Consider the following 23,693-nt stretch of genomic DNA (forward strand, 5'->3'; position numbering starts at 1 on the left):
CAATTTTTAGAAGTTATGTTTTTTTTAAAATTTTAGTCTACTGACAAAGTGAGTTTATGAATATTTCATTTCAATACTTTCAAATTTTTAAATTTGATATTAGCATTTATTTTTATGATAGTTCATTTAGCTAAATAGCATATTCCTAGTACATACATAAATGGCTTGAAAGATAAAATTGTTTGCGTCAAATGTTACAGAAGCATGAAAATATTTCCATTCCAAATGTTTTTTACAATATGCCTGCAGTTAGAGGTATTGTTGAAATCGAGGTAATTCACAGTTTTTTTGCTTAAAAATTCGATACAATTTTCAGTTTTAACATTGTGTTCTTCTAGTTTCCTTTTGAAAAAATGGCCAAAAAACTTCTACTGCAGTTATTACTGCTTCTAGTTGTGAGTAAGCCACTGTATTCAATTTTCAGAAGAATACGTATTTTTATTCATTCTAATGAAGAAAAGTTTTGCTTTATTTCATTGAAGACTTCAGGTATAAAAAGCACTTTTATTTTTAAAAAAATAATTTTTTAACTAATTTGAAAAAATATGTATTTTTTAAACAAAAAACGGCTACATTAAAATTAAAATACAATATGAAAGAATCATTGAAATTAATTTTTTCGATTATAAAAAAAGAATGACAGTTTTGTTTTTACACTCGATATTATTTATCTTAATGATGGAATAAACGTAAATCGGTATGGATTAGGACAATGCCATGTTGGTCGCATGCTTCAACAACTGCTTTATCCATTACTGATCCGGCAGGACATACGATATATTTGACACCACTCTGTAAGCATATAATTTGTCAAAAATTTGATTTTTACTACAATGTGTTCTGTTAAGTGTTAATTATAATTTGTACCTGTTTAGCGCGATCTACGTTATCTCTGAATGGGAAAAATGCATCAGATGATAAAGCTACATTGCTTAGTTGACTAATCCATTTATTTTTCTCTTCTTGACTGAGTGCTTTAGGGGCTTCGTCGAAGAAAGACAACCATTCTTGTAATTCTTCCTTGGTTACTGCGAATAAATCAATAATTAAGTAGAATCCGGGACCGTTTTGTGTTTTATCTGAAGAACTTACCACTTGAAGGATCTGCAGTAACATAAAAGTCAATAGCATTCGATATTTCGGCTCGTTTGACTCCTTTTTTGAATTTTAATTGAGAGACGTTGGGATGATGACGTAACCACCTTGATTGAAAATTTAATTTTTAAAATAATCGTTCGTTTTAATTTTTAAAAAATTTAGAAAAAAGTGTTTTCTTACCAGTTGTTTGCTTTTTCTCCAGCTAAACGAGTACAATGAATACGAGATTGTTGTCCAGCACCGACTCCGATTACTTGACCACCTTTGGCATAACAGACTGAATTACTTTGAGTGTATTTAACCGTTATTGTTGCGATAATCAGATCTCGTTTTGCTTCTTCTGAAAGCTGAAGGAAATATGCAAGATTAATAACTAGGTATGCTATTTTTTTTTTTTTTTTTACATTTTTTTATATGCTTACTTCTTTAGTTTTGGTAACCACATTTGATAATAATTTTTCATTGATAGAAGCATCATTTCTTTTTTGCTGTAAAGTTAACCCGAAGATGGTTCTGCTTTCGACCGAAGATGGTTCGTAATTAGGATCAATTTGAAGTATACAATATGCGCCGTTTTTCTTCTTTTTCAAAATTTCCAAACTTTGTTCGTCGTATCCGGGTGCGATAATACCGTCGCTGACCTAAAAAGTCACGAAATATGCGATAAAATTAATTTTAAAAAATGGGTACCTACGACTATTCAGGTAGGGAAAGTATTATCTTTTCTTGTTGTAAACAAGCAAGTACTTGTTTATTACGGAAAAAAACTACTGATAATTTAGTGTTTTCGAATTTAGAAACAAACAATTGAGTTGGTATTGTTTTCTATTGATCAGTTAATTACCTCTCTAGATATAATTTGAGCTGTAGAAACATCACAAACATCCGATAAAGCGATAAAATCACCAAATGAAGACATAGGATCGCCTCTTCTAGCTCTGACATAGGCAGCTGCCAAAGGTGAAAGTTCATTGTAATCAGATACCATGCAAAATTGACTCTAAAATCCAATTAGAAACATGCATTTGAAAACTTTCTTCATGTTTACGATAAGTAGATGGGCATTGGGCAATATTATTGAACACAAAATATCGTATACCTCATCCAGCGCTAATGGTACTCCAATACCAACTCCTGCAGGGCTGACGTGTTTGAATGAAGTAGCTGCTGGTAAATTTAGGGCTTGTTTTAACTCTCGTACTAATTGCCAACCGTTTAGACCATCGCATAAATTTATGTAACTTGGAGAGCCATTTAAAACTAAAAAAAAAAAAATGAGCATTTTTAATATTCATTAAAAGCTGTTTCTTAGGCATTTGTAAAATGGTAAAATGCGAAATAAAATACCTTTTAATGGTAATGACCCATCATTGCTATAAATTTGAGCTGGTTTTTGATGAGGATTGATTCCATATTTCAAATTTCTTTGATCTACATTGCTATGAAATTCTTTACGGAAGTAATCGCTGATTATGGAATCGTAATTTGATGTATACGAAAAAGCTTTCGTTGCTAATCGTCGCCTAGAAGAGTTTATATTTAAGGGAAACCATAAAATAATTGTTGAATATTTTTACGACACATGTAAATACCTACTAACCTTGTCTCCAAAGATACATCGCCTGATGTTGAACTAGTAATTTCACTAATCACAGTTTCATAATCAGCATTGTCGCAGATAACAGCTACTCGTTCATGATTTTTCGCCGCTGCTCGTATGAGTGCCACTCCACCTGAAAAATGAGTTCGTTTAGTTCAAATCTGTCGAATTGTTCAGTTGAATTAGAGCTTAAAATCTCGACATTTTGATCAAGTTGATTGAATTTGATCAAAGGTACTATAATAAAGTACCTACCAATATCAATATTTTCAATAGCATCATTTTGAGTAACGTTTGGTTTCTGAATAACTGAACTAAATGGGTACAAGTTACAGACGACAATATCAATCAAATTAAATTGATTAGCTTCGATATCTTTCAAATCAGATTCCGTGTTTCGAGACAAAATACCTGTAAAATTTTAGGAAAATACGTCAGTACCTATACGTTAAAACCTGTCAACTCTAAGTATAACGACCGAATTAAGTTCAACACGTGGTCAATTACCGGCGAATATAGCTGGGTGCAATGTTTTCACTCGCCCTCCCAGCATTTCCGGACTTTTTGTCACATCTGTAATCCGTTTAGCGGGGATTTTCGCACTTTGTAAGTACGAAGTGGTGCCATCGGACGCGATTATTTCGTAATTATTCTGAGCTAGTTTTTCAGCGAATTCTAGCAATCCGGTTTTGTCCGAGACACTGATTAATGCTGTAAATCGTGTAATACGACACGTTAACGTTAATTGCTTAATCAAGTTTAATTGTATTAAAACACTTACCTCTCTTCTTTGAAGCCATTTTGAAATTTTAACTGTCAAATTCACGAAATACAAGTTCACTCTATTTCCTGAACTTCTCACACGTGCAACAGAAAACTCTCTTTATCTGTGATTCAGTGAACTGAGCAAAATGCTCGATGTATTCACGTAATAATTTATCAATTGAATACCCCACTATGTGAAGTACCTTACCTATCTGATTTGTATAATAGCATAAAGAGGAGATAAACCGTTAAAATTAAATCGTTTTGTTATTACATAATTTTTCTTATATTTGTAAGTACCTAATCAAGATTTTCCCGGTTGACTACCTTTTCTCATTTTGATAATGAACTTATTTTTTTCATACTTAATTATTAGAATTGCATTATCGTCTTGATAATTAACTTTTTTTCTTTAAAAAAAAAACTCTATCCGCGAATCATTCGAATTCCTGAGATCAAATTTTTCTTCCATAGTGAGAAAAAAAATAAAATTACTCTTAGGTACCTATCTTGGGTACTATACCATGAATATTACCGAATAATGATCATGGAACTTCATATGCCTAGTTGTTTATTTGGAGATTTAAAAAAAAAAAAAGATGGGATGGTACATATGGATGAGGGAAGAGCGATAATTCACCCAATTAAAATAATATTTATTTGTTGCTATGGATCCGGTGTGGCTTAGGCTTATGCATTGTAATTGGGATAAAGTAAGAGTAATATCGTTAGTTCAATTTAAATCGGTTAATTCGAATCGTCAGATGTATGGCCGTGAACCGTAAAATTAAGCTGACATTTACATTTCAAGTTCAAGAGTACAGTTTCAATAAAAGTTGTTTTTGATTGTTTAAATAAACGGCAGTTGCATACTCTACCTATGTGTAGAGTACTTACCTAATTTTATTTACTTTTTTTTTTGGTAAAAATAATTAATAAGTACTTATTTTTCTCAACGTTTAACGCATATTTTTTGTTACTTGCGTAAACATACGAACTAGGTATAACGTTCGTTGACTGAAAAACACGATTGTAAAAATTGAAATTATAATACCTACCTAACACCTACGCTTTTTTGAAATTCAGATTTTTATGGAATAAACCTCAGTCATTAGTCCGTGATATTGTTTTATTATCAACGCTGTTGTATTGTGCGATTCATTAATTTTTTTTCTTTTATAGTTTTTCATCGAGTGTGAACTGTGAAGGTTGTGAATAATTTTCTTAAAAGTGTCACTTTTGTTTTTTAATTTCAGAAAGAAACCATTCTTTATTTTTTCTCTTCAGTGTGACAGCTCGACAGTTTCAATTTGAAGTGCCAAAAGTGTAAGTCTTGGAAATGAAGATTTATTTTTAATTAAAAAAATAATAATTTTGATTCGTATATGAATATTCGAAACACACCTTAAATTTAGCGAAGTACCCCAGCTTTACATGAAATAACCCTCGAGTGATGGCTGATTGCCAAAGAATGCGAATTTAGACGTCAGAGAATAATTAAAAAATTAAAAATTTTGATATGCATGTATATTAGAAAGTATAGGTAGGATGCCATGTCTTTAAATTTTTAACAGAGGCTTTCAGCTGTACCTATATTTTTTGTCTAATTTTTAAGAATTGCTTTAATTATCTATAAAAGAAATTGAAAATTGAATTCAACTCTCAATTTCCAAATTATTCACCAACAAATACATTTTTAGTGCTTTTCGGTGGTTGAATAGGGAACTATACGTAATTAAAATTGCATTGGTATTTTCGTTGAACATTGCTAAGATTCTCTAGGTACCTATATATAAAACTGGTTCTCAAGATTTACCCTTCAACAAACCACTTTCTAAAAGTTATGGTTTCAACTTTTATCCAACGGATGTAAATAAAGTTTTTAATTACTACAGGTGACCATCTACTTTGTAATGAGTCTAGATACCTACCTTCTGAGCAAAGTATTTCATTTTCATTGCATTTGAGGATTATTTATATTTTGATTTCGACTTGAAAAAAGTACTGAGTACAGTACTTACGGATGAAACATTACTTTTTGGCACAATTTGAAAATGTTTGTGCACAGATGAATGAAAAATGTTATATTTAAGTCGTAGAAAAATTCTGTTTCGGAACTTCACACGAAAACAATTATTTTTGACGCCCTTATTTTTGAAAAAAATTCTTACTCAACATAATTTTACACTTTTGATGAAATTTTTTTCATACTCTTTCATCATTCAACAGTCCATATCCATATGACCCCAAGGTTATCATCCAATACCGATTTATTACTCAGGTGTTAATTAAAAAGTGCATTATTGCAGTTTCACTCTACCCTCAAAGCAAAATTTTCATCTTTCCGGTTCCTCGTAATCTCTAGTCGAAGGTTACCAATATTACGATTAGACTAATCTGCCGAAAAAATTCACCAGTTCGATCGTAAAATAAATTTCGTTCCGGTTACATTTCACTTTTGAAAAAAAATTTTCAAATCGAAAGAGAATTTTCGCCTTCGATGCCAGGATAGGCATACATTAGAAAGAAGGTCACTTTCAAGGTCACTGTCTTATCTTCAAGCGTTCAAGCTTCAAAAATAACTGAACATGCTTCGCAATGTGTTACACTCGTATTTAGTTGTTTATTCGTTTTTATAGTATTAAATCGCTTAGGTAATATACTTTAAACTCATAGGTCACATATATCTGACGGCCACTGTGACCTTTTAATAGGAATTATCGATTATAATTTCTAGTGCTCTGATATCGCGAAAATTGAGTTCCGATCGTCTGGGTTTACACAGATTTTTGATATCGATTCATATTCGTGCTCTGAAGAAGCTCGTCGTGCCGGTGTGTGATTAATTCTTACGTCGAATTCAGCTGAACTTATATTCCTCCAGTTGAAATGGCTGCTCCGAAAAAAGTCTGTATTGTTGGCTCCGGAAATTGGTGAGTTGAATTTGTGTGTTTTAAATTGCGATCGATATTGTTAAATGCACGTGCTAAGAAACACATTAATTTTCAGGGGCTCAGCCATCGCTAAACTTGTCGGTTATAATGCCGCTCGACTTGATACATTCGATGATACGGTTACGATGTACGTTTACGAAGAAAATATCGACGGACGGAAATTAACTGAAATTATCAACACCGAACACGAAAATGTTAAATATTTACCCGGACATAAATTACCAGTCAATGTCGTAAGTATGATTTTCACTTTGAATTTGTATTCGTGATTATTTTCTACGATGGATAGATAATAGATGGTTAAAATTTCAGCTTGCTGTGCCTGATTTATTAGAAGCGGCGAAAGACGCAGATATTTTAATATTCGTCGTTCCTCATCAATTCATTAAAGGCCAATGTGAAACTTTACGCGGTAAAATAAAATCTACCGCCGTAGGATTATCGTTAATTAAAGTAAATAGGTACATTATATTCTACATAGGTAATTTAGAAATGAATTATATCTACGAATTTATATTACATATGTCAATTCAACAGGGTTTTGACAGAGCCGAAGGTGGTGGAATCGACTTAATTTCTCATATTATCAATAGGATATTAGGTATCGAAGTTAATGTTCTTATGGGAGCTAATTTAGCTCACGAAGTAGCCGAAGAAAAATTCTGTGAAACTACTATCGGTATGTTACCGTATATCTTATTCCAAAAAAATTGTCCAATTATTCTAATTCGTCGTATTTTTTCAGGTTGTAAAGATAAAGTAATGGCTCCCATCTTGAAAGACTTAATTGAAACCGATAATTTCAAAGTTTCGGTTGTCAGCGATGTTGATACCGTTGAAGTTTGCGGTGCATTAAAAGTAATAGTACAAAAATACATTATTGATTTTAATTTAATGCAAATGTGTCTATTGATAAATTTTTTTTCACAGAATATCGTAGCTTGCGGCGCAGGTTTTGCTGACGGAATGGGTCTTGGTGATAACACAAAATCAGCTATTATACGTCTAGGGTTAATGGAGATGATCAAATTTGCCGAAACATTTTATAATTCTAAAGAACTTTCAACTTTCAATGAATCCTGCGGCGTGGCTGATTTAATCACTACATGTTACGGAGGTCGTAATCGTAAAGTTTCTGAGGCTTTCGTCAAATCTGGCAAAGTAATTGATATATTTATGCATGAAATCATTTTTTTTTAATGTTTTTTTTTCATAATTTTTAATATTTTAAATTTATTACAGTCGATAGAAGAATTAGAAAAAGAAATGCTGAACGGTCAAAAATTACAAGGACCAATTACTGCTGAAGAAGTGAATTATATGCTCAAAAATAAGAACATGGAAAATGAGTGAGTGAATAATTTTCAGATCACTGTGACTTATTCAATGAATTTTATTACTCTTACATGCTCACAATTTTTTGTGTAGGTTTCCATTGTTTACGGCTGTTTATAAAATATGCACTGGTCAAATGCCGCCTCATACTTTAATCGACCAAATTAGGAATCATCCTGAACACAAGTATGATATTTTGTATTTTTATTCGTGAATGTGCTGCTTTATAGTGGAAGATGGCTTTTGAATTACGAATTCTTTGGGTTTCTGTCTAGAAATCGATGGTGTTGAGTGTTTTATTTTTGCCTAACCAATTATTCCCCCGACAAATAATTTTTCAAATATTTTTTCCGGAGGGTATAATTATCCTGAAAATACGTAGTTGGTTAAATTTTCTTCAATTTTACAATACTGATATTCAATATTGCTTTTTGCTTACAATTTCAATTATTGGTGAATTTGAAGGTGATGGTTTTTTTAATTTTATAACTATAATTGTAGCTTTGTATGTATTTTTGCATGGAATATTCTTAATGGAAAGTCTTACTAGCATTCAAAAAAAAAAAAAATGTTTAATTTGATCGTCTACTCGTAGACAAATTCTCGTCATTCAAGATAACTTTACAAATGAAGTCTTCAGATAAGGAAATTTAATAGCCTACATGATTTTAATCGGATTTTAAATTACTGTCTGGGCATATTTTAAAAAGGAAATTTAATAGGTACGCTATTTAATCTTATTTTAAATTACTGTCGGGAGTATTTAAAAAAGTATTAATTACTCAAGGCTATCATGTGAGTGGGATTTTTTTATCACGAGATGCTTCATTTGTACTTTTTACATGCACGTTTTTTTCAACGGTTGACTGCTTTGAAAAAAATGCTGATGAAAGTGCATGGGAAATTTTAACATGCGGAATTTGTAGGAATTGTAAAATTTACAGATTGAGAATGCCTTCCTATAATACTGCCAGAAGTGCTCCAGCGATTAGTAGATTTAGTCGGATAACAATATCACTTTTCACTTATTGGATGCGTCGCTAAACTGTAATATTTACTCATTTTTTTATTATCTTCGTAATAAAATGAAATGTTTGCTCTCAAGTATTTCGTGAAGTGATGAAAACCCCCGTTTGAAAATTTCTTGTTTGCGCGAGGCGTTCTAATCTTTGAGGACTTGAAAACGTTGGATTTGCGTGGATTAATTCGTGAATGGTATTTAATAATTATTGCATGTTCGGATTAGTAGATAAAAATTCACTTCGGTGTCGTATGTATTTATTTTCAGACGGTGATGGGAAGAAATGGATTGAAAAGAATATGAAATTCTGAAATAAATTATAACACTCCAATTTGCATAAAACTGTCATTGTAGGCAAATTTTTAACCATAGGATTCATTTTTCAAAAGTCATCTCTTCGAAAGCTTCATTTTTAGATTACATATTTCTGTAATTTATCGCATTCTTTCGATATTTATTTACGGAAATTATTATTTTTACAGAGTAAAACATTAAGATTGAAAGCTTTACGGACTACAATGACAGTTTTAGTGAAAGTAAGTGTTGCATGATGCATGAACTATCCAACACTATTAATTGTTTATTTAGTATTTACTCGAATTTTGTTTTTTACGCAGATTATATAACAGAAAAACGCCATCAGAGGAGATGGTAGGTTACCACTCAGTAAACCAGTGCCATCTTTAGTATTGTCTATTCTTCTTCATAAGTTGATTTATTAAATTTTAAATTTACCGCTACCCAAGATTGTCATGCTTTGTGCCATTTGAATCGACAGTACAGAATTTAGATGAATGATTAATGATTCTATATCTGTGATAAAATGTGCATGATTGTTATTATAATTGTATGGGACTACTTTTTAAATTCTTTCCAATTGAAATGTTACCACTTAGGCGTGTTTTCGTTTGAATTCTTCGATGTGATACGCTTAAAATTTAAAAAATATACTGAAATTTTGCAATAGGTTCATAGAAATTCAAAAATCCCGTTTAACGGTGTTGTAATTTAATACAAGTACGTTGCGTTACCAGAAATTTTTTCTTTTGAAAAAAGTGTTCCGATGTAGATTTAGTGATGTAATATTCTTTAGTCTTCGTAATAATTTATTCAATCAGAATGCATATCTATTTTGTGTAAATGGATCTCGTAGTATGATATGCAAAAATTACTTGTAAGTGATAAACACTGTTTTTCATTTTATTGCACCAATTCGTTTTTAAGGATATTTTATGAATAATTATGAAGTGTACTTTGTTGTATCTTTCGTATAACGTTGCACGTTTCTTTAAATAGTGATTTTTGATTTATACTGTATGGAAATTCGCTTATGTTTAAGAAGTTAAGTTGCACCTGTGTTGAAATATTTGCAAATGAATATAAATTTTCAATGATGTTTTTTATTTTTTGTGAATTTGTCAAGTGTAAAAACAAAGAGCACATATTAGTTATGTTATTTACCCACCATAGCTGGTTATTGGGATTATAAAGAGAAGAATTCAAGAAGTGAAATATTGTAACGTTACTCAATAAATAAGTTATGTTCAATACATGATCAAGCTTACAGTGGAGAAGGAGCAGATTGTGTAAAATTCTTCTCACAAATTTTGATAGTGGAAGGCAAAGTGATACCTATGCCTATGGAAATTAAAATGATGATCATTGATCCCCTTTTCTGAATGAAACTTGACCAAAGTCCAAAATTTGGATGGAAGAGTGAAAGAAATCAGAAAATGCAATGCATCGTTATTTTTTGCTTAGCTCAGCACAAAAGAAAAGAAAACACGTGCGTTTTTTCATTATTTTTTATTCATATGGCAGCACTGCAAAATGTGAATTTCGCTAAATTTCGCCTCCGTAATTTTAAAAAACCAGCAATCTGAGGTTAAAAACGAAACAGACAATCCCAGCTAGCCATCAACGGTTGCATGGATATTGGATATTTATCTTATTTTGAGCGAGAAAAATTGAAATAAGTCCTCTATTTATCAATGAATATTCCATCAAAAACGTACTTTTATTCCTGTAGTGTACCGTGGAGTATTCAAAATTAAAAAGTCCACATAATCCAAACAATACGACCCCAAAATATTGAATGTCGAACCGGTTCCAACTCAGATTTCAATTGTATGTAAACACGTAACACAACTATCCTAATAAAGTGCGGTTTAAATATTTAAAAATTCAGAACGATGGTGCAAGAATTACAGTAGGACTCATGGCTGGAGATGGCAAATTTCAGCATCTATGAGGAGTTGATGCCCGTAAGAATATTAAATTGACTTTAACATTGTATTATAAGTTTTGCATCCGACCTGTTCGTGTTACAGAGACATGTTAGTACTTATAAATAATCTGAAATTCTACAGAAAATTCAAGCTTTAATATCACCACCTGATAAAAATAACGTTGGTACTTCAAGAGAGAAAAACACGCCAGATATACATCAGTTTTTCAAACGAAGAGGTAAACGTCATAATTACGATCATTGTGACGCTTGTGGTGAAAAAGGAAATGTTCTAAAGTGTACAAGCTGCTCTGCATGTGTTCATTTGTTGTGCCAGTACGAGTTTAATTTTAATAATATGTAGTTAATGATGAAATTGGTACCTTTAATATGTTGTTTGTTTTCGTAGCGATCCACCTATAAGTAGAAATAGAGAAGTGGATTTGGATACTCACTGGATTTGTAACGCTTGTCAATACGCTCATAAAAATAACCAGGTATATTTATTTCTAGAAAAAAAGAATACCTATATTATCCTCACTCTAGATCGTGAATTGAATAATAATAATAATAATGTACTTTTTTCATTTACAGCAAAAACCAGTAGTAAAGAAATCAGTTCAGCAACGTTCAGAATCACGAGAATCCTTCGGAACTTGTGTCATTATCAATCATCCGGCGAATAACCTCGTAAAAACGCTAACGAACTCGAATCCATCAGCGTCGAACTTCACTCAATCTTCAGCAATGGAGAAAACACTATCAGTTCTTCTTCACGATTCGATCGTCATCAAAAACGAAAGTATCGATGAAGATAACGTAGGAAGTGAACTAGAAGAGAGTTCGGATGAAGCCACTTGTATTGAAAATATTCCTATAAAAATCGAATGCAATGATGAAGAACTGGAATTTCCTTTAAAAATAGAACCGGAAACTGATTGCCACGATTCAGCGACCGGATACGGTGCCGGTAACGTTGACGGTTTGAACATGGACGACGTTTGGAAAATCTTAGGTATTGATAATCGAGTTAAAGTTAACACAGTTAAAGAATCTAATCGAAAAGAGTCGGTCGACAATAATACTACTATTTCAAAAACTCCATCCAATCACTTTGAAATGACGAATTTCATCGAAAACATAAAAAATACCCAAGTTCACATCAACTTGACCAATTGTGATTATATGTTGAAAGATCGGAAAAGCAGCGGCGTTATTAGCGATTCGGCTGATGAACCCGATAATAAAAAACGTCCTGCAGCAAAACCAAAACGAAGTCGAAAGAAAACGAAAGTATCTGCTGCGGATAACGTTACCGGAATCAAACAAATTTTTACCGATATTATTAACGATGCTTCCAAAGGAAATCCGAAACAGTTCGCTTTGCCCCTTGAGTACTTGGCGAATATTGATATGAATTTGATCGGTACCGAGAAAGGTATGGCGTATTTTGATGTTTAGCGTGTAAATAATTATGCGAATGTTGGGTTACATGTTATTTTTAATGTTTCAGATTCCGAGAGTTTTCCTAACGACCTTGATTCCAGAGATCTATTAAAGTTACCAGCTAGAAAGTGCTATTATTGCAAAGGGTAAGTTGATACGAGTTTAAACCTTAATCTTAGTCGTTGACTGATTTTTATTGAACTTTTGAATATTTATTTCAGAACCTGTCTTGCCGGACCAATGATCAGCTGTGATTTTTGTCCTGCTCACTTTCATTTGAACTGTTTGAATCCTCCATTGTGTAGTATTCCCGATGTAAAGTGGATGTGTCCGTTACATCCTCATCATGTGCTGGTAATTTTCAAATTTATTTACTTACAACGAGTACGTTCTGTGTTATATTTCATTGTGCTTTTGTTATGATAGGAACGTGTTATGAAAAATCCGTCTAGTGTTACCGAGTTGATGTCCTGGTGGAGTAAATTTTCTGTTCCAATTGACGACGAAGATGTGAAATCGAATTTTATTGAGAAAATTAAATCGTTGGATAAACGACAAACGAATCGACAACTTATTCGTTCTTCAATCAAAGTATGTGATTTTAGAATTTGTATTTTGAATTTTAAGTTCGAAATTAATAATTTTGTAACTTCTGTATGTAGATTCCTGACATCGTGAAATACCATTATAAACATCCACCGCCTAGAATACCTTGCATAGAACAAGTTGTTCGATCTAAATCTGCTAGCGTTCTGAATAATAATTTACCTACATCGAAGAGGGCTACCAGTCGCTGCTTCAGAACACAAGTAAACGAAATTACTATTTTATCATTTGGAGTATTGCCTCAATGTGGTATTTTATTATGAGATTTTTTTTAGGAATCTGTTTCAAAAACTACAACTTCTCGTCCTGAGCTTCAAACTAGTAAGCCTGCTGATCGTACTCAGCCAACTGCGACTACCAGTCAAACTAACAATAATAATCAGAAAAAATACAACCTAAGGCCTTTCAAAAAAGCTAAATGGAAGATTTGGCTCGAAGCAGACAACGAGCTATTTAGTAGGCCTAAAAAGTCATCCGATAAAGCAAAGGTAGTTGAAACAGAATCTAGCCAGACTTCCTGTGATACAGCTCCAATAGAAGAGTAAGTTTTTACTGCTTCTGTTCCGATATAGAATTTTTAATTCGAAGGAAAATTTTATTATGATAATTTGATCACGTTTCAGGGTCACGGTCAAGTCCGAGGAAATCTGTCTAAATGACGACGTTCCTGGTTAGTTCGAATTTTTTTTTGGTAATTGAATGGTTTTGAATTAAACGTCTTGATAACTTTCGATTTGTTTGTTTTACAGAACAATTACCCAACCCTATCGATCCAACCGAATCAAACATAAGCTGGAAGAAAATTGAAAATTATGTTATTAGAGATATTAATAGAAACTTCATCACAGGTATTTAACCATCAAATCGTACTGAACATTTTCCCGCGTTTTTATATTTCGGTAAATTCTAATGAATGATTTCTTCTTCTAAATTTTAGGAGGTATTTCAATTACTACTCTCAGTGAAGATATACGTCGTATTTTGATGATGCAGAAAATTAAACAACTAACTGAAGACTTGCCCCCTTCGTTCACACCGAATGCTAATCCATATCCATTATTTCATCCTTTACTGAAAGATAACATAAATGATGCGCTTCCAGATCGGCCTAAAGGGAAGGTCCGAGCTGTTCTATGTCCTTTATCACATAGACCTCTCACTTATATGTATGGACAATCTCTTAGTATAGGATTAGGTGAGTTTATCGCTGTGAAAAATTAATTATGCGGCAATTCTTTTTCTATTATTTACTCTTTTTTCCTTTTAGGTTTCTCGAATGACGTTTGCCTGAGAAATTATGGAAATTGTAATTTCGTTTCGGAAGAACATGCTGTGATATTTTACGATAAAGTGAGTGTTTTCAACGACCTTATTCCAAAATTTCAGTGTATTTACTTGTCTTGACTTGAAAATATCACCTTATTTGCTTTATTTTATCTTACCCATATTTCTACAGGTAACCAATTCTTACGAGCTTATAAACTACAGCGAGTACAACACAACAGTGGACGGCGTCTGTTACACGTGCGATATATCTCGTAACACCAACGAAAAACCCATCATTAAAATAACCAAACCGGATACCCCTATCGCTCCAAAACCAGTAACGAAACCTCAACAAAAGAAGAAACCCACCAATAATTCTTCAACAGTACCCTGCAACGTTCAATCCAAAAGAATTGGTTCAACTGTAACGGCTGCCGAAACTCGCAGCTCGTACAAAAAGTTGATAAACGATATCGATAAACTAGTATCGAAATCGCAACAAGAAATGGCTGCCATTGCCGACGAGGACCTGAACGAGATTTCTAAAGCCATCAACAACACTCCAGCTGTAATCGAAACCAACGAAGACGTTTCAATAGCTAAACAACGAATTCAACGAGTGAAACGCCCTTCAGCTAAAAGAAAAGAGGCCTATGAAATCGACGACGATCCAAAACCTTCGAAAATGTCTCGTAAAAGTAAACCTGCCTCTAAACAGACAATCGCTGTAAACGACGATGCTACCCCTCCGAACGAAGTTCAAACGACGTCCAATACTGAATCAGTACAGGTACGTAAGCTGACAAAACCACGGCGACGTACCCAAGCATCGGCTACATCTAGAGCACGGCCAAGACAACCTGAGAATTCGGTAAAAACGGAACAAAAATCGAATAATAATGTAAATGCCCATGACATCGGTGACCCATCGATTCCACAAACTGACTGCAGCGATGATGAGTATCTTGTAGGGGATAACTTCCTCGCGAATCCGAATAGAGTAAGTTACATCGTATTCGTATTTAAATACTTGTACGTCTATCTGTGGCACGTTTCTAAATCTGTTTGTTTTAATAGAGTCAATGTCGCTGCCAATCAAACTCCCATAAATTTCCAAACGGTCGAGACAGCAGCTGGGAACGAACTGCTACGTTGAATCACGGTTCTCATATCCAGTTCGGTTGCATAGGGTTCATATTCAGCATTGTGAATTATCCCGAACCGAAGGAAAATCGTCCGTATACTGCTCGTCCTCCTAAACCTAAACCACCTCCACCTTCGGTTCGATTACCAGAACCCGAAAAGCCTCTGCAAATCACCCACGAGCCGGAAAATAAGTCGAAGGATGACTTGAAGGGGAAGCTGATGTCTATTTTGAATCTTTTATCATCCGAACCAGCCCAAAAAACTTCCAATCGTGTTGCTAGTCGGCAATCTTCAGGACCATCGTCACTTTCATCCAGATCCGCTTCGCCTATTTTACAAAACGGCCATACCGGCGATCAAACCGAGTCTCCTAAGACAGCCGATTTTATAGATGGGCATATTGAAATTATCGGATGAGAAACATCTCTCGGTGCGCCCCTCCCTTTTTTTATTTTTTATGATTTTGTGATATTTCTGTACGTCTTTTTCACTAGTCGTGTATGCGTAATTTTTTTTAACCATTTGGTCAAATTATCGTAGAAACGGATGTTTTAAAAATTACAAAGTAAGTATTTTATTTTAAGCTAAGACGCTAAGACTTCTTAAGTAGTGTTATACGTATTTTGTAATTTAGTGGGATATTATTTTTCCTTATTTTTTTCTCTTCTTTTTTCGTATTGATGGTATCAATTTTATCGTGCGTTTTTCGTCTTATTTTCTTCTTAACTTTTTTTTTTATTATTTATTGGATCTTCTACGAAGATGTGTATTTTTGAATACTGTATTCTGAGAGAGTTATTCCTTTCTCTTTTTTTAATTTTATTGTATGCATGCTCTGTTGACTGGGTAAAATTTTATATGTAGTATAGTTCGACATTTAAAAAAATAGTCGCTGTGGCTAAGTTTAGATGCTGATTGCTTTCAATGGAAGATTTTCAGGTTTCAAGTAGGTAGGGGTAAGGGGCTGCTTTATTCCATTACACTATGTTTTCGACCGCTCGATTTTTCGTTTTAATAAGAAATATCCTTGTTTGACCAGTTCTGCAATGAATTCCGTAGCTCCTTCCAATTCATTGATGTTCCACTTAAAAAGAGCATTTAAGCAATTACTAACTTCTTGGCAATCGAATCTGGGGATCGTTGAATTCTCGCGTTTAATTAAACGAACGATGAATTCTCTGGTTCCTTGGAACTCGTCGATTTTCCATTTGGACAGAGCGTTCAAAATATTTGCAGTCTCTTGAGCATTGAATGTGCAAACTAAGGAATTTCCTCTCTTCATTAGCTCCATTATGAACTCTTTGGCTCCTTCAAATTCGTGTACATAGAGCATTCGAGCTGTTGCTAATCACTTTGGCTAACGAAACAAAAACGGGCAGGAGGTCGAAAAAATAGCGAGGATGGTTAGAAAAAGCGGCCCGTTACCCTTCTATCTATCATCTTAACATTTTATGAATAGTTTTTAATGTTCGCCTATACTGTAATATTGTACATAATGTATGTATTTTGTTATTAATGGTAATTTATGTAATTTCGTGAAGTATATTTTGTTTGAATCATATGGCTCGTTTGTTAATTTCGTGTGAAAGAACTTTTCAGCGTGCTGAATAATTTTATTCATTTATTAAATAACAATACCTAATTATGTTGGTATAATTAGTATCTGAAATTACTCAAATGAATATATTTTCTTGAATAATAGGAATTAATTCATACGTTAATATGTATGCTGGGTATAGTTAGTTAGGTAGGGTTGTGCTTGGGTATCATTCGATCACAACTCAATCTTACTCAGAATTTCCAACAACTTTCGAACAACCTCGTAAAGTACAGTTTTTAAACTAATCAACGAAGGAAGAATTGATACCAACAATGGAAAAAGTAGCGGTCCTAATAATGGTCCCAGAAGTATTGTTAAAATCAACGCCAACTCGATTCCATCCGCTACATTCACCGTTCCCGAAATAATCATCTTGTCTGCATCACTAACGGGTGGAAATTGACTAACACATATTGGAACAAAAAACACAGCTAATCCTTGAAGAAACGGTATCAGTGATTTGACTAAACCAAGCAGAAAACATAATGGTGTACCCAATATTTTACCCAAAGTCGGACCTAAAATACCAGTAACTGTGGTAGCGAGTTCGCATCCGGTTTCGAATCCCAATGTTCCATAAGCTATTGGTGCAGGCACACAAATGATCGCATTCGCTGTTTTAACGAACAGCAACGAACAAATTAGCGTAAAAGTGGTGCTTTCAACTGACATATTATTGATATGTCGACGAACGTCTTCGACTGACGAGGTTTTAAAATGCATTAATGGCCCATAATAATATGTTAGGTACCTACCTGTTAGAACTGTTGCGATAAAAGTACCTTCCAAACAACTTTTCGGTTAGCTTACAAACCAAGTGATTTCAAATTTTATCAACTACACCTAGACCTACCTCAGCAGTTATCAGTAAAACATGGAAAATTTTCAAAACGCCATTGCGTGACATTGTTGGACTACAAATCTTAATATCTATTTCCTTTTTTGTACACCTAAAATTTTAGGTACCTACCTAACGATTTTTCAAGTCAGCTATCGTAAAGTAAACAATTGAAGACACAGAGAAAGGTTGCAATCCCACTAAAAGCGGAATCGGATCGTTTTGAGTAGTTCTGGAGCCTCCAGTAAATTTTTTCAACTTGAAATTTACAAAAAAATTTTACCAAATGAAACTGAAAGCTCGGAATTTTTTCTACACCTTAATTTCAACACGCTGAGTTGACTGGAGGCAATTTTAAGTCGTTCTGGAGCCTCCAACGACATTGTGGAAATTTCCAGTTTTTCAAAAAAAAAATTATTGAATCAGTCATATCAAATTATTCAGCACGAATGCTCGAGATTGCAGGGCTTGTTGGTGACTCACTAGTCACTTGACCGATTACACAATATTTTTCCAAAATCGGTGTGTTCCATATCGAAACCAAATTTTTGCCCAGCGATTTCACAATTTGCCTACGGTGATTTTTTAGAAATAGGTAGATACCACTTTTCCAAAAAAAAAGACATGAAATGTGTCTGATTGGTCAAGCGAGTCACCAACAAAAATCACAATGTCCAGCATACATGCTCAAGTTAATTTGGACAGATTTTATGAATTTTTTTTTTCGAAAAATTGAATTTTCTAAAGAATGCTACTGCTAAGGATTTTAAAACAACTTGAAATCATATCCAGTTGACTCAGTATGCCAAAATCAAGGTTCAGAGTGAATTTCGAGTTTTCAGTTTTATTTGATGAAAGTTTTTGGAAATTTCAAATTTTAAAAATCGCTGAAAATTCTAGAACTGATCAAAACGATTAGAAACAGTTTCCAATCGATTTGGAGGATCAAAAATAGGGTATATCCCAAACCTCAGCTTTATAGGTTAATTTGGTAAAATTTTGATTTTATTCTCATTATTAGCTTAAATTTGAATTTTAAAAATTAAAAAAAAAATGAAAAAATGCACTTTAGAACTTGAAATTTTGACTGGTGATGTTCATTATTTCGCATGCTCTTTGAGCTGCTTTTCGTTCGGTTCAAAAATCGTGATGCAAGTTGCGATCTCCCTCGTATGACGAAAAATTTATCCTGAAAAGACATCGGTTGATTTTCTCTCTGAATAAATTAGGAACCGTACAATTCTCAACAGTGAAAACTTTCTTTCATCTGAAACAAAACGAATGGTTCTAATTTCAATCGATTTATTAAAAATTACATCCCGGAAAATGCAAATAAATAAAATTAAAAAAAAAACAACGAAATAAACAATTGAATAGTAACAAAATAAGAAGTTCTCAAATTTACATAATTTACAAAATGATACACTATGAAAATAAAACACAGGTAAGTAATTAAAAATAATTCGAACACAGCAGAAAAAATCCTATTAATTTTTGTACATTTCAAAAAAATAACACATTCTAGAAAAGAAATTTCTAAACCTAAATTATCACAGCATAAAAACGATCATTTAACGAGACAAAAACTGCATATCTCGAATTATTTGTAATTTCTCAAATTCATAAGCTACATCTTCTATTTCATCGATATGATCCAGATCAATTCCAACCATCTTATTGTATATTTTAGACAAACTATCATCAAATGCTCCTTCCAAACCGCATCTATCTTCCAATTCACCGGCAATTTTCAGAAGACCGTGCAACCCAGTCACAATGCTTCTTTGAATCCAATCATCCTTCAAACTAGAAGCTCCGCATTTCTCCACATTACTACTTAAACAACACATCAACGAAACCAGTAACTGATTTTCAGACAGAATAAGATTTTTAGACTTGAGCTCGGTGAAATCTTCGATAATTTTAACGGCATACATGATGTTAATTTCAGGTTTCACATAATTCTGTTCATTTCCAAGCGCGAGAAGGCGGTTTTCCAGATTATTGATGAGATCTTTAAACTTATCAACCTGATTCGAGTCGAATTCATTATTTTGAAGAACATTCCAATCAGATATTGTTTTATATATAGTTGAAATCTCCTGCAGAGTGTAATTTTTACACGGAGCATTTAGACTAGAAAGACTGACGAGGAAATTCTTCAAACAGTTCCATTCATCTGGTGTCCATTTTTCTTTACTCGCATATTTCAGTTCTGAGAAAGCATCAAATATGTCGGTGATGCCTCGAGAAGTGAACTCACTGCATATTTTGGTACCTTTTTCTGCAAGTTTGATAATGAAACGTTTGAAGTTTTTCGACTGATTCACGTTCCATTTCTTGCCATCAAAAATGTTCAATTTACATACAGAGTTAAAACCGCTAGAAATTTCTATAGGACTAAATTTATCAACGATAGCGCTTCCACGAGTTACAGAATTGACGATAAAATCTCGTGATGGTGGTATTCCAACAATATTCCACCATCTGGATAGGGCATTCAAGCTATTAACGACCGCTTGCGAACTGAATTCACCAGAAATTGAATTTCCTTGTTTGATCAGTTCCGCAATGAATTCCGTAGCTCCTTCTAATTCATGGACGTTCCACTTGGAAAAAGCATTTAAGCAATTACTAACTTCTTGGGAATCGAATCTGGGAATCTTTGAATTCTCGCGTTTAATTAAACGAACAATGAATTCTCTAGTTCCTTCGAACTCGTCGATTCTCCACTTGGATAGAGCGTTTAAGATATTTGCAGTCTCTTGAGCATTGAATGTGTCAATTAAGGAGTTTCCTCGCTTCAGTACTTCCATTATGAACTCTTTGGCTTCTTCAAATTCGTCTAAGTCCCATTTACATAGAGCATTCAAGCTGTTGGCAACACACTGCGAATTGAATCTATTGATTAGCGAACGACCTCGTTTAATCAATCGAGTAATAAATTCTCTGGTTTTGTCAAATTCGTCTATATCCCATTTCGAAAGCGCATTCAAGGAGCTAGAAATATTCAACGAGTCGAATGTATCAGCTGTTAGAATTCCACATCTGACCAATTGTACGATGAAATGTTTACTTCCATCAAACTCGTGAATATTCCATTTGGACAACGCGTTCAAACTATTGGCGATCCCTTGAGCATTGAAACCAGTGGTTGTTGAGCTTCCTCTTTTTATTAACCGAACGATGAACTCTTTGGAACCGTGTAATTCATCAATATTCCATTTGCAAAACGCATTTAAACTGTTAACGATATCTTTGCAAGTGAATGTATCGATGATAGAGTTTCCATTTTTGATTAACGACACAATAAAACCTCTAGCTTCTTGCATCTCGTCGACGTTCCATTTGGACAGTGCGTTAAAACTGTTCGAGATGTCCGCGGAATTGAATTTATTCGCCACCAAAGTTCCTTGTTTCATTAGGTAGATTATGAACTCCTTGGCTCCTTGCAATTCGTCGCCGTGCCATTTGGACATCGCGTTCAAGGTTTTGGTGATACTCAGAGGATCGAATCTATCACCGATTGAATTTTTCTGTTCAAACAGCAGTGCGATAAATTCTCCGGCACCTTCGAAATCGCTTATATTCCACCACGACAAAGCACTCAAGCTCTTTGAAACGGCTACAGGATTGAACTGATCAATGACTTTGACGCCTCGTTTTACTAAAAGACTGATGAATTTCCTCGATCCTTCGAACTCGTTAATGTTCCATTTCGATAGAGCACCTAGACAATTACTGATACTCCGAGCATCAAATTGATCCACTGTTTCATTCTCCAGTATCCAAGTTCCTCGACGTATTAAACCACTGATTACAGATCTGAATACATCAACCTTGGCTACTTTCCGGTTACCAATTTGAACACAGCCTTGCCATACGTTGCTATTCAACACATCCCATTTGGATAACGAGTACAAACTATTAGCAATGTGAAAAGAGCTAAATTTAGAAGAAACTCGTTTATTTGGATCTAATAACCGGTCTCCTTTCTCAGCTAATTTAACAATTAACTTTTTGAAATTTTCTTGATATCCGGAGTTCCATTTGGTACTAAAAATACTGGATCTTAATAAGCTGTTGAACGCGCCGGAAACTGCACTAGCTTCGATTCCGCCCAAAGAATCAAAACGTAAGAGCCATTCTTCCACCAGATTACCAATTTCCACAGTCGAGTTTTCGTTTTTTATGATCGAATTCAACTGCTTGGAGAAATCAGAATGTCTTTCGAATGAGACGATTCTCTCTACGTTACTTTCTGTGTGCATGTAACGTAATTCCTTGGAAAAATTTGCGTTATTTGATAAGCTAAGGAATGTCTGTTTCACATTAAAATTACGGTTATAATGAACGAACTTTGGAGAATCAACATGATCTTGTACGCTAGAAAGCACAGCTGTTCCTGTTATTGGCATGTGGTATGATTTTTCTGAATAGTTACGACCTCGAAGATTGGGAAATATTTTTATGGCGGTACCTTCGTGGAAATAATATAACTGCTTCGACAGATGTGTGTGACCTTTGCAGATTGAAAACATTCTTACAGTTGAATATTGTAACACTTCGGTAATGACTGGATTGACGAAATCGTTTCGCTTTTTCCTAGTTGCTTTTCTTTCTCAAAGATTTGTTCATTCGATGTCTATGAACAACCCAACGTAAATGATTCCTGCGAAATTTTTCAAATTTATTTTAAATAATTCGCACATAAAACGTTGAAAATTGACTTCGTTTGTAAAAAATCATTAAAATCTGAACATTCTACAAACATAACACTGAACTGCGTCAGTAGAAATGATTTTCAATGCGGAATTCCACTCACCAATTTGAATTTACTTCGGTTCAGAGTCAAATAAGGCACTAAATATCTCGGTTTCTCGACATATAGTTTTTTATTGCAATTTCAATGATCTATCGTTCAATAGTAAAAACTGAATTACACATGATTTTACTGATTTTGGGTAACTCTTGAGGCAAAATCTGAAAAAAAAAAAAACACAGGTAGATGAATGATAACGTATGAAGTGAATCAATCCATCAATGAAGATCGATGATGACTTTTTCACGGTGAATACTTACAAATTGGGACACGACGAACGACGATCATTCTCAGATAAAATAGGTAGTGATCTATAATGACGAAACTAATGAAATAAAATCAACGTTACTGTGAATCTAGGAATACACAGATACTCGGAGATCGAATCTAGCTAAAATTGTAACAGACAAATTTCAGCTATCAGTTAATTAGGTATCAAAGTAATAATACATGTATCTACGTAAACAATAGTGAATGTCACTTGAACAATACTTACTTACTCATTAATCATTTTCGAACATTTTGAAGAATTGTGTTGGTATAACACGATATTTTTTATGAATCAATGTCGGTTCACGTTCATTACCGGCACAAAGTCAGTCTATGGATATTGCTACTGATAATAAATATTAAATAAGCTTAAGCTCCAGCGCATCACTATTTGATGAAATTGATCACGGATGTGAAAAACCTTAAACCTTTGAAAAGCAAACGTTTTAACTTTAAAGGTGATCAAATAATATATTTATAATTATTGAACATGTTTTGAACAAAATTCTAATCAGTCCTTATCGTTATCAAGGGCACCCCCAGCAGGAAAGAAAAAAAGTAGCAAGTTGTAAAAACCGGTATTTTCACGATTTACTGCGGCTACTGCTAGAGATTTCTATTTGTATTTTTTTTTAACAATATATATTTTTTTTTTACATTTTTTTTTTCGATTTTCATTTTTTAGATTATATTTTATTT

The 23,693-nt window shown here is 33.6% G+C and overlaps 4 protein-coding genes across 11 annotated transcripts; 2 read left to right on the plus strand and 2 right to left on the minus strand.

The window, feature by feature from the left end:
- Positions 1-484: 484 nt before the first annotated feature.
- Positions 485-3,685, minus strand: LOC135836779 (bifunctional purine biosynthesis protein ATIC-like). The gene is made up of 12 exons (XM_065351811.1): positions 3,480-3,685; positions 3,206-3,409; positions 2,954-3,109; positions 2,699-2,831; positions 2,446-2,621; positions 2,198-2,358; positions 1,943-2,098; positions 1,521-1,739; positions 1,279-1,445; positions 1,093-1,202; positions 868-1,028; positions 485-792 (listed from the first exon to the last, which is right to left on the minus strand). The coding sequence occupies exons 1-12, from the start codon at positions 3,496-3,498 to the stop codon at positions 673-675; spliced, it is 1,782 nt and encodes a 593-aa protein (XP_065207883.1). The 5' UTR covers positions 3,499-3,685; the 3' UTR covers positions 485-672.
- A 948-nt stretch (positions 3,686-4,633) lies between these two features.
- LOC135836792 (glycerol-3-phosphate dehydrogenase [NAD(+)], cytoplasmic-like) lies at positions 4,634-10,171 on the plus strand. 2 transcript variants are annotated; one of them, XM_065351833.1, is made up of 10 exons: positions 4,634-4,789; positions 6,201-6,396; positions 6,473-6,650; positions 6,730-6,870; positions 6,955-7,096; positions 7,163-7,275; positions 7,348-7,578; positions 7,660-7,766; positions 7,846-7,938; positions 9,391-10,171. In XM_065351833.1, exons 2-10 carry the CDS (start codon positions 6,353-6,355, stop codon positions 9,458-9,460), a joined length of 1,119 nt encoding a protein of 372 aa, XP_065207905.1. In that variant the 5' UTR covers positions 4,634-4,789; positions 6,201-6,352; the 3' UTR covers positions 9,461-10,171. The 2 variants fall into 2 exon arrangements, with proteins under 2 accessions (XP_065207905.1, XP_065207906.1); XM_065351834.1 differs by lacking the exon at positions 4,634-4,789 and adding an exon at positions 9,256-9,309 and having other exon boundaries at positions 6,044-6,396.
- A 299-nt stretch (positions 10,172-10,470) lies between these two features.
- Positions 10,471-17,025, plus strand: LOC135836767 (uncharacterized). 4 transcript variants are annotated; one of them, XM_065351793.1, is made up of 16 exons: positions 10,472-11,037; positions 11,143-11,336; positions 11,410-11,497; positions 11,595-12,015; positions 12,196-12,438; positions 12,514-12,592; positions 12,668-12,800; positions 12,873-13,037; positions 13,109-13,255; positions 13,328-13,593; positions 13,676-13,722; positions 13,802-13,900; positions 13,990-14,247; positions 14,320-14,402; positions 14,509-15,318; positions 15,396-17,025. In XM_065351793.1, exons 1-16 carry the CDS (start codon positions 11,002-11,004, stop codon positions 15,879-15,881), a joined length of 3,555 nt encoding a protein of 1,184 aa, XP_065207865.1. In that variant the 5' UTR covers positions 10,472-11,001; the 3' UTR covers positions 15,882-17,025. The 4 variants fall into 4 exon arrangements, with proteins under 4 accessions (XP_065207864.1, XP_065207865.1, XP_065207867.1 ...); XM_065351792.1 differs by having other exon boundaries at positions 10,471-11,037; positions 11,595-12,438; XM_065351795.1 differs by having other exon boundaries at positions 10,474-11,037; positions 11,104-11,239; positions 11,595-12,438.
- A 2,326-nt stretch (positions 17,026-19,351) lies between these two features.
- Positions 19,352-23,527, minus strand: LOC135836771 (uncharacterized). 4 transcript variants are annotated; one of them, XM_065351800.1, is made up of 4 exons: positions 23,225-23,527; positions 22,985-23,115; positions 22,728-22,885; positions 19,352-22,574 (listed from the first exon to the last, which is right to left on the minus strand). In XM_065351800.1, the coding sequence occupies exon 4, from the start codon at positions 22,441-22,443 to the stop codon at positions 19,474-19,476; it is 2,970 nt and encodes a 989-aa protein (XP_065207872.1). In that variant the 5' UTR covers positions 22,444-22,574; positions 22,728-22,885; positions 22,985-23,115; positions 23,225-23,527; the 3' UTR covers positions 19,352-19,473. The 4 variants fall into 4 exon arrangements, with proteins under 4 accessions (XP_065207872.1, XP_065207874.1, XP_065207871.1 ...); XM_065351802.1 differs by having other exon boundaries at positions 22,985-23,141; XM_065351799.1 differs by having other exon boundaries at positions 23,221-23,527.
- Positions 23,528-23,693: the final 166 nt, after the last annotated feature.

The sequence above is a fragment of the Planococcus citri genome, chromosome 2, assembly GCF_950023065.1.
Source record: "Planococcus citri chromosome 2, ihPlaCitr1.1, whole genome shotgun sequence".
Taxonomy (NCBI): domain Eukaryota; kingdom Metazoa; phylum Arthropoda; class Insecta; order Hemiptera; family Pseudococcidae; genus Planococcus; species Planococcus citri.

Bases quoted from the DNA above. Each gene is read 5' to 3' on its own strand.
- LOC135836767 (XM_065351792.1), top strand. From the start codon at position 11,002: ATGGCAAATTTCAGCATCTATGAGGAGTTGATGCCC. The intron at 11,038-11,142 runs GTAAGAATATTA...GAAATTCTACAG, and splicing joins TCTATGAGGAGTTGATGCCC to AAAATTCAAGCTTTAATATC. The intron at 14,403-14,508 runs GTGAGTGTTTTC...ATATTTCTACAG, and splicing joins CTGTGATATTTTACGATAAA to GTAACCAATTCTTACGAGCT.
- LOC135836771 (XM_065351800.1), bottom strand. From the start codon at position 22,443: ATGTTTTCAATCTGCAAAGGTCACACACATCTGTCGAAGCAGTTATAT.
- LOC135836792 (XM_065351833.1), top strand. From the start codon at position 6,353: ATGGCTGCTCCGAAAAAAGTCTGTATTGTTGGCTCCGGAAATTG. The intron at 6,651-6,729 runs GTAAGTATGATT...TTAAAATTTCAG, and splicing joins ATAAATTACCAGTCAATGTC to CTTGCTGTGCCTGATTTATT. The intron at 7,939-9,390 runs GTATGATATTTT...TTTTTTACGCAG, and splicing joins AGGAATCATCCTGAACACAA to ATTATATAACAGAAAAACGC.
- LOC135836779 (XM_065351811.1), bottom strand. The intron at 1,740-1,942 runs GTAATTAACTGA...GTGACTTTTTAG, and splicing joins CTCAAATTATATCTAGAGAG to GTCAGCGACGGTATTATCGC. The intron at 793-867 runs GTACAAATTATA...ATATGCTTACAG, and splicing joins ACGTAGATCGCGCTAAACAG to AGTGGTGTCAAATATATCGT.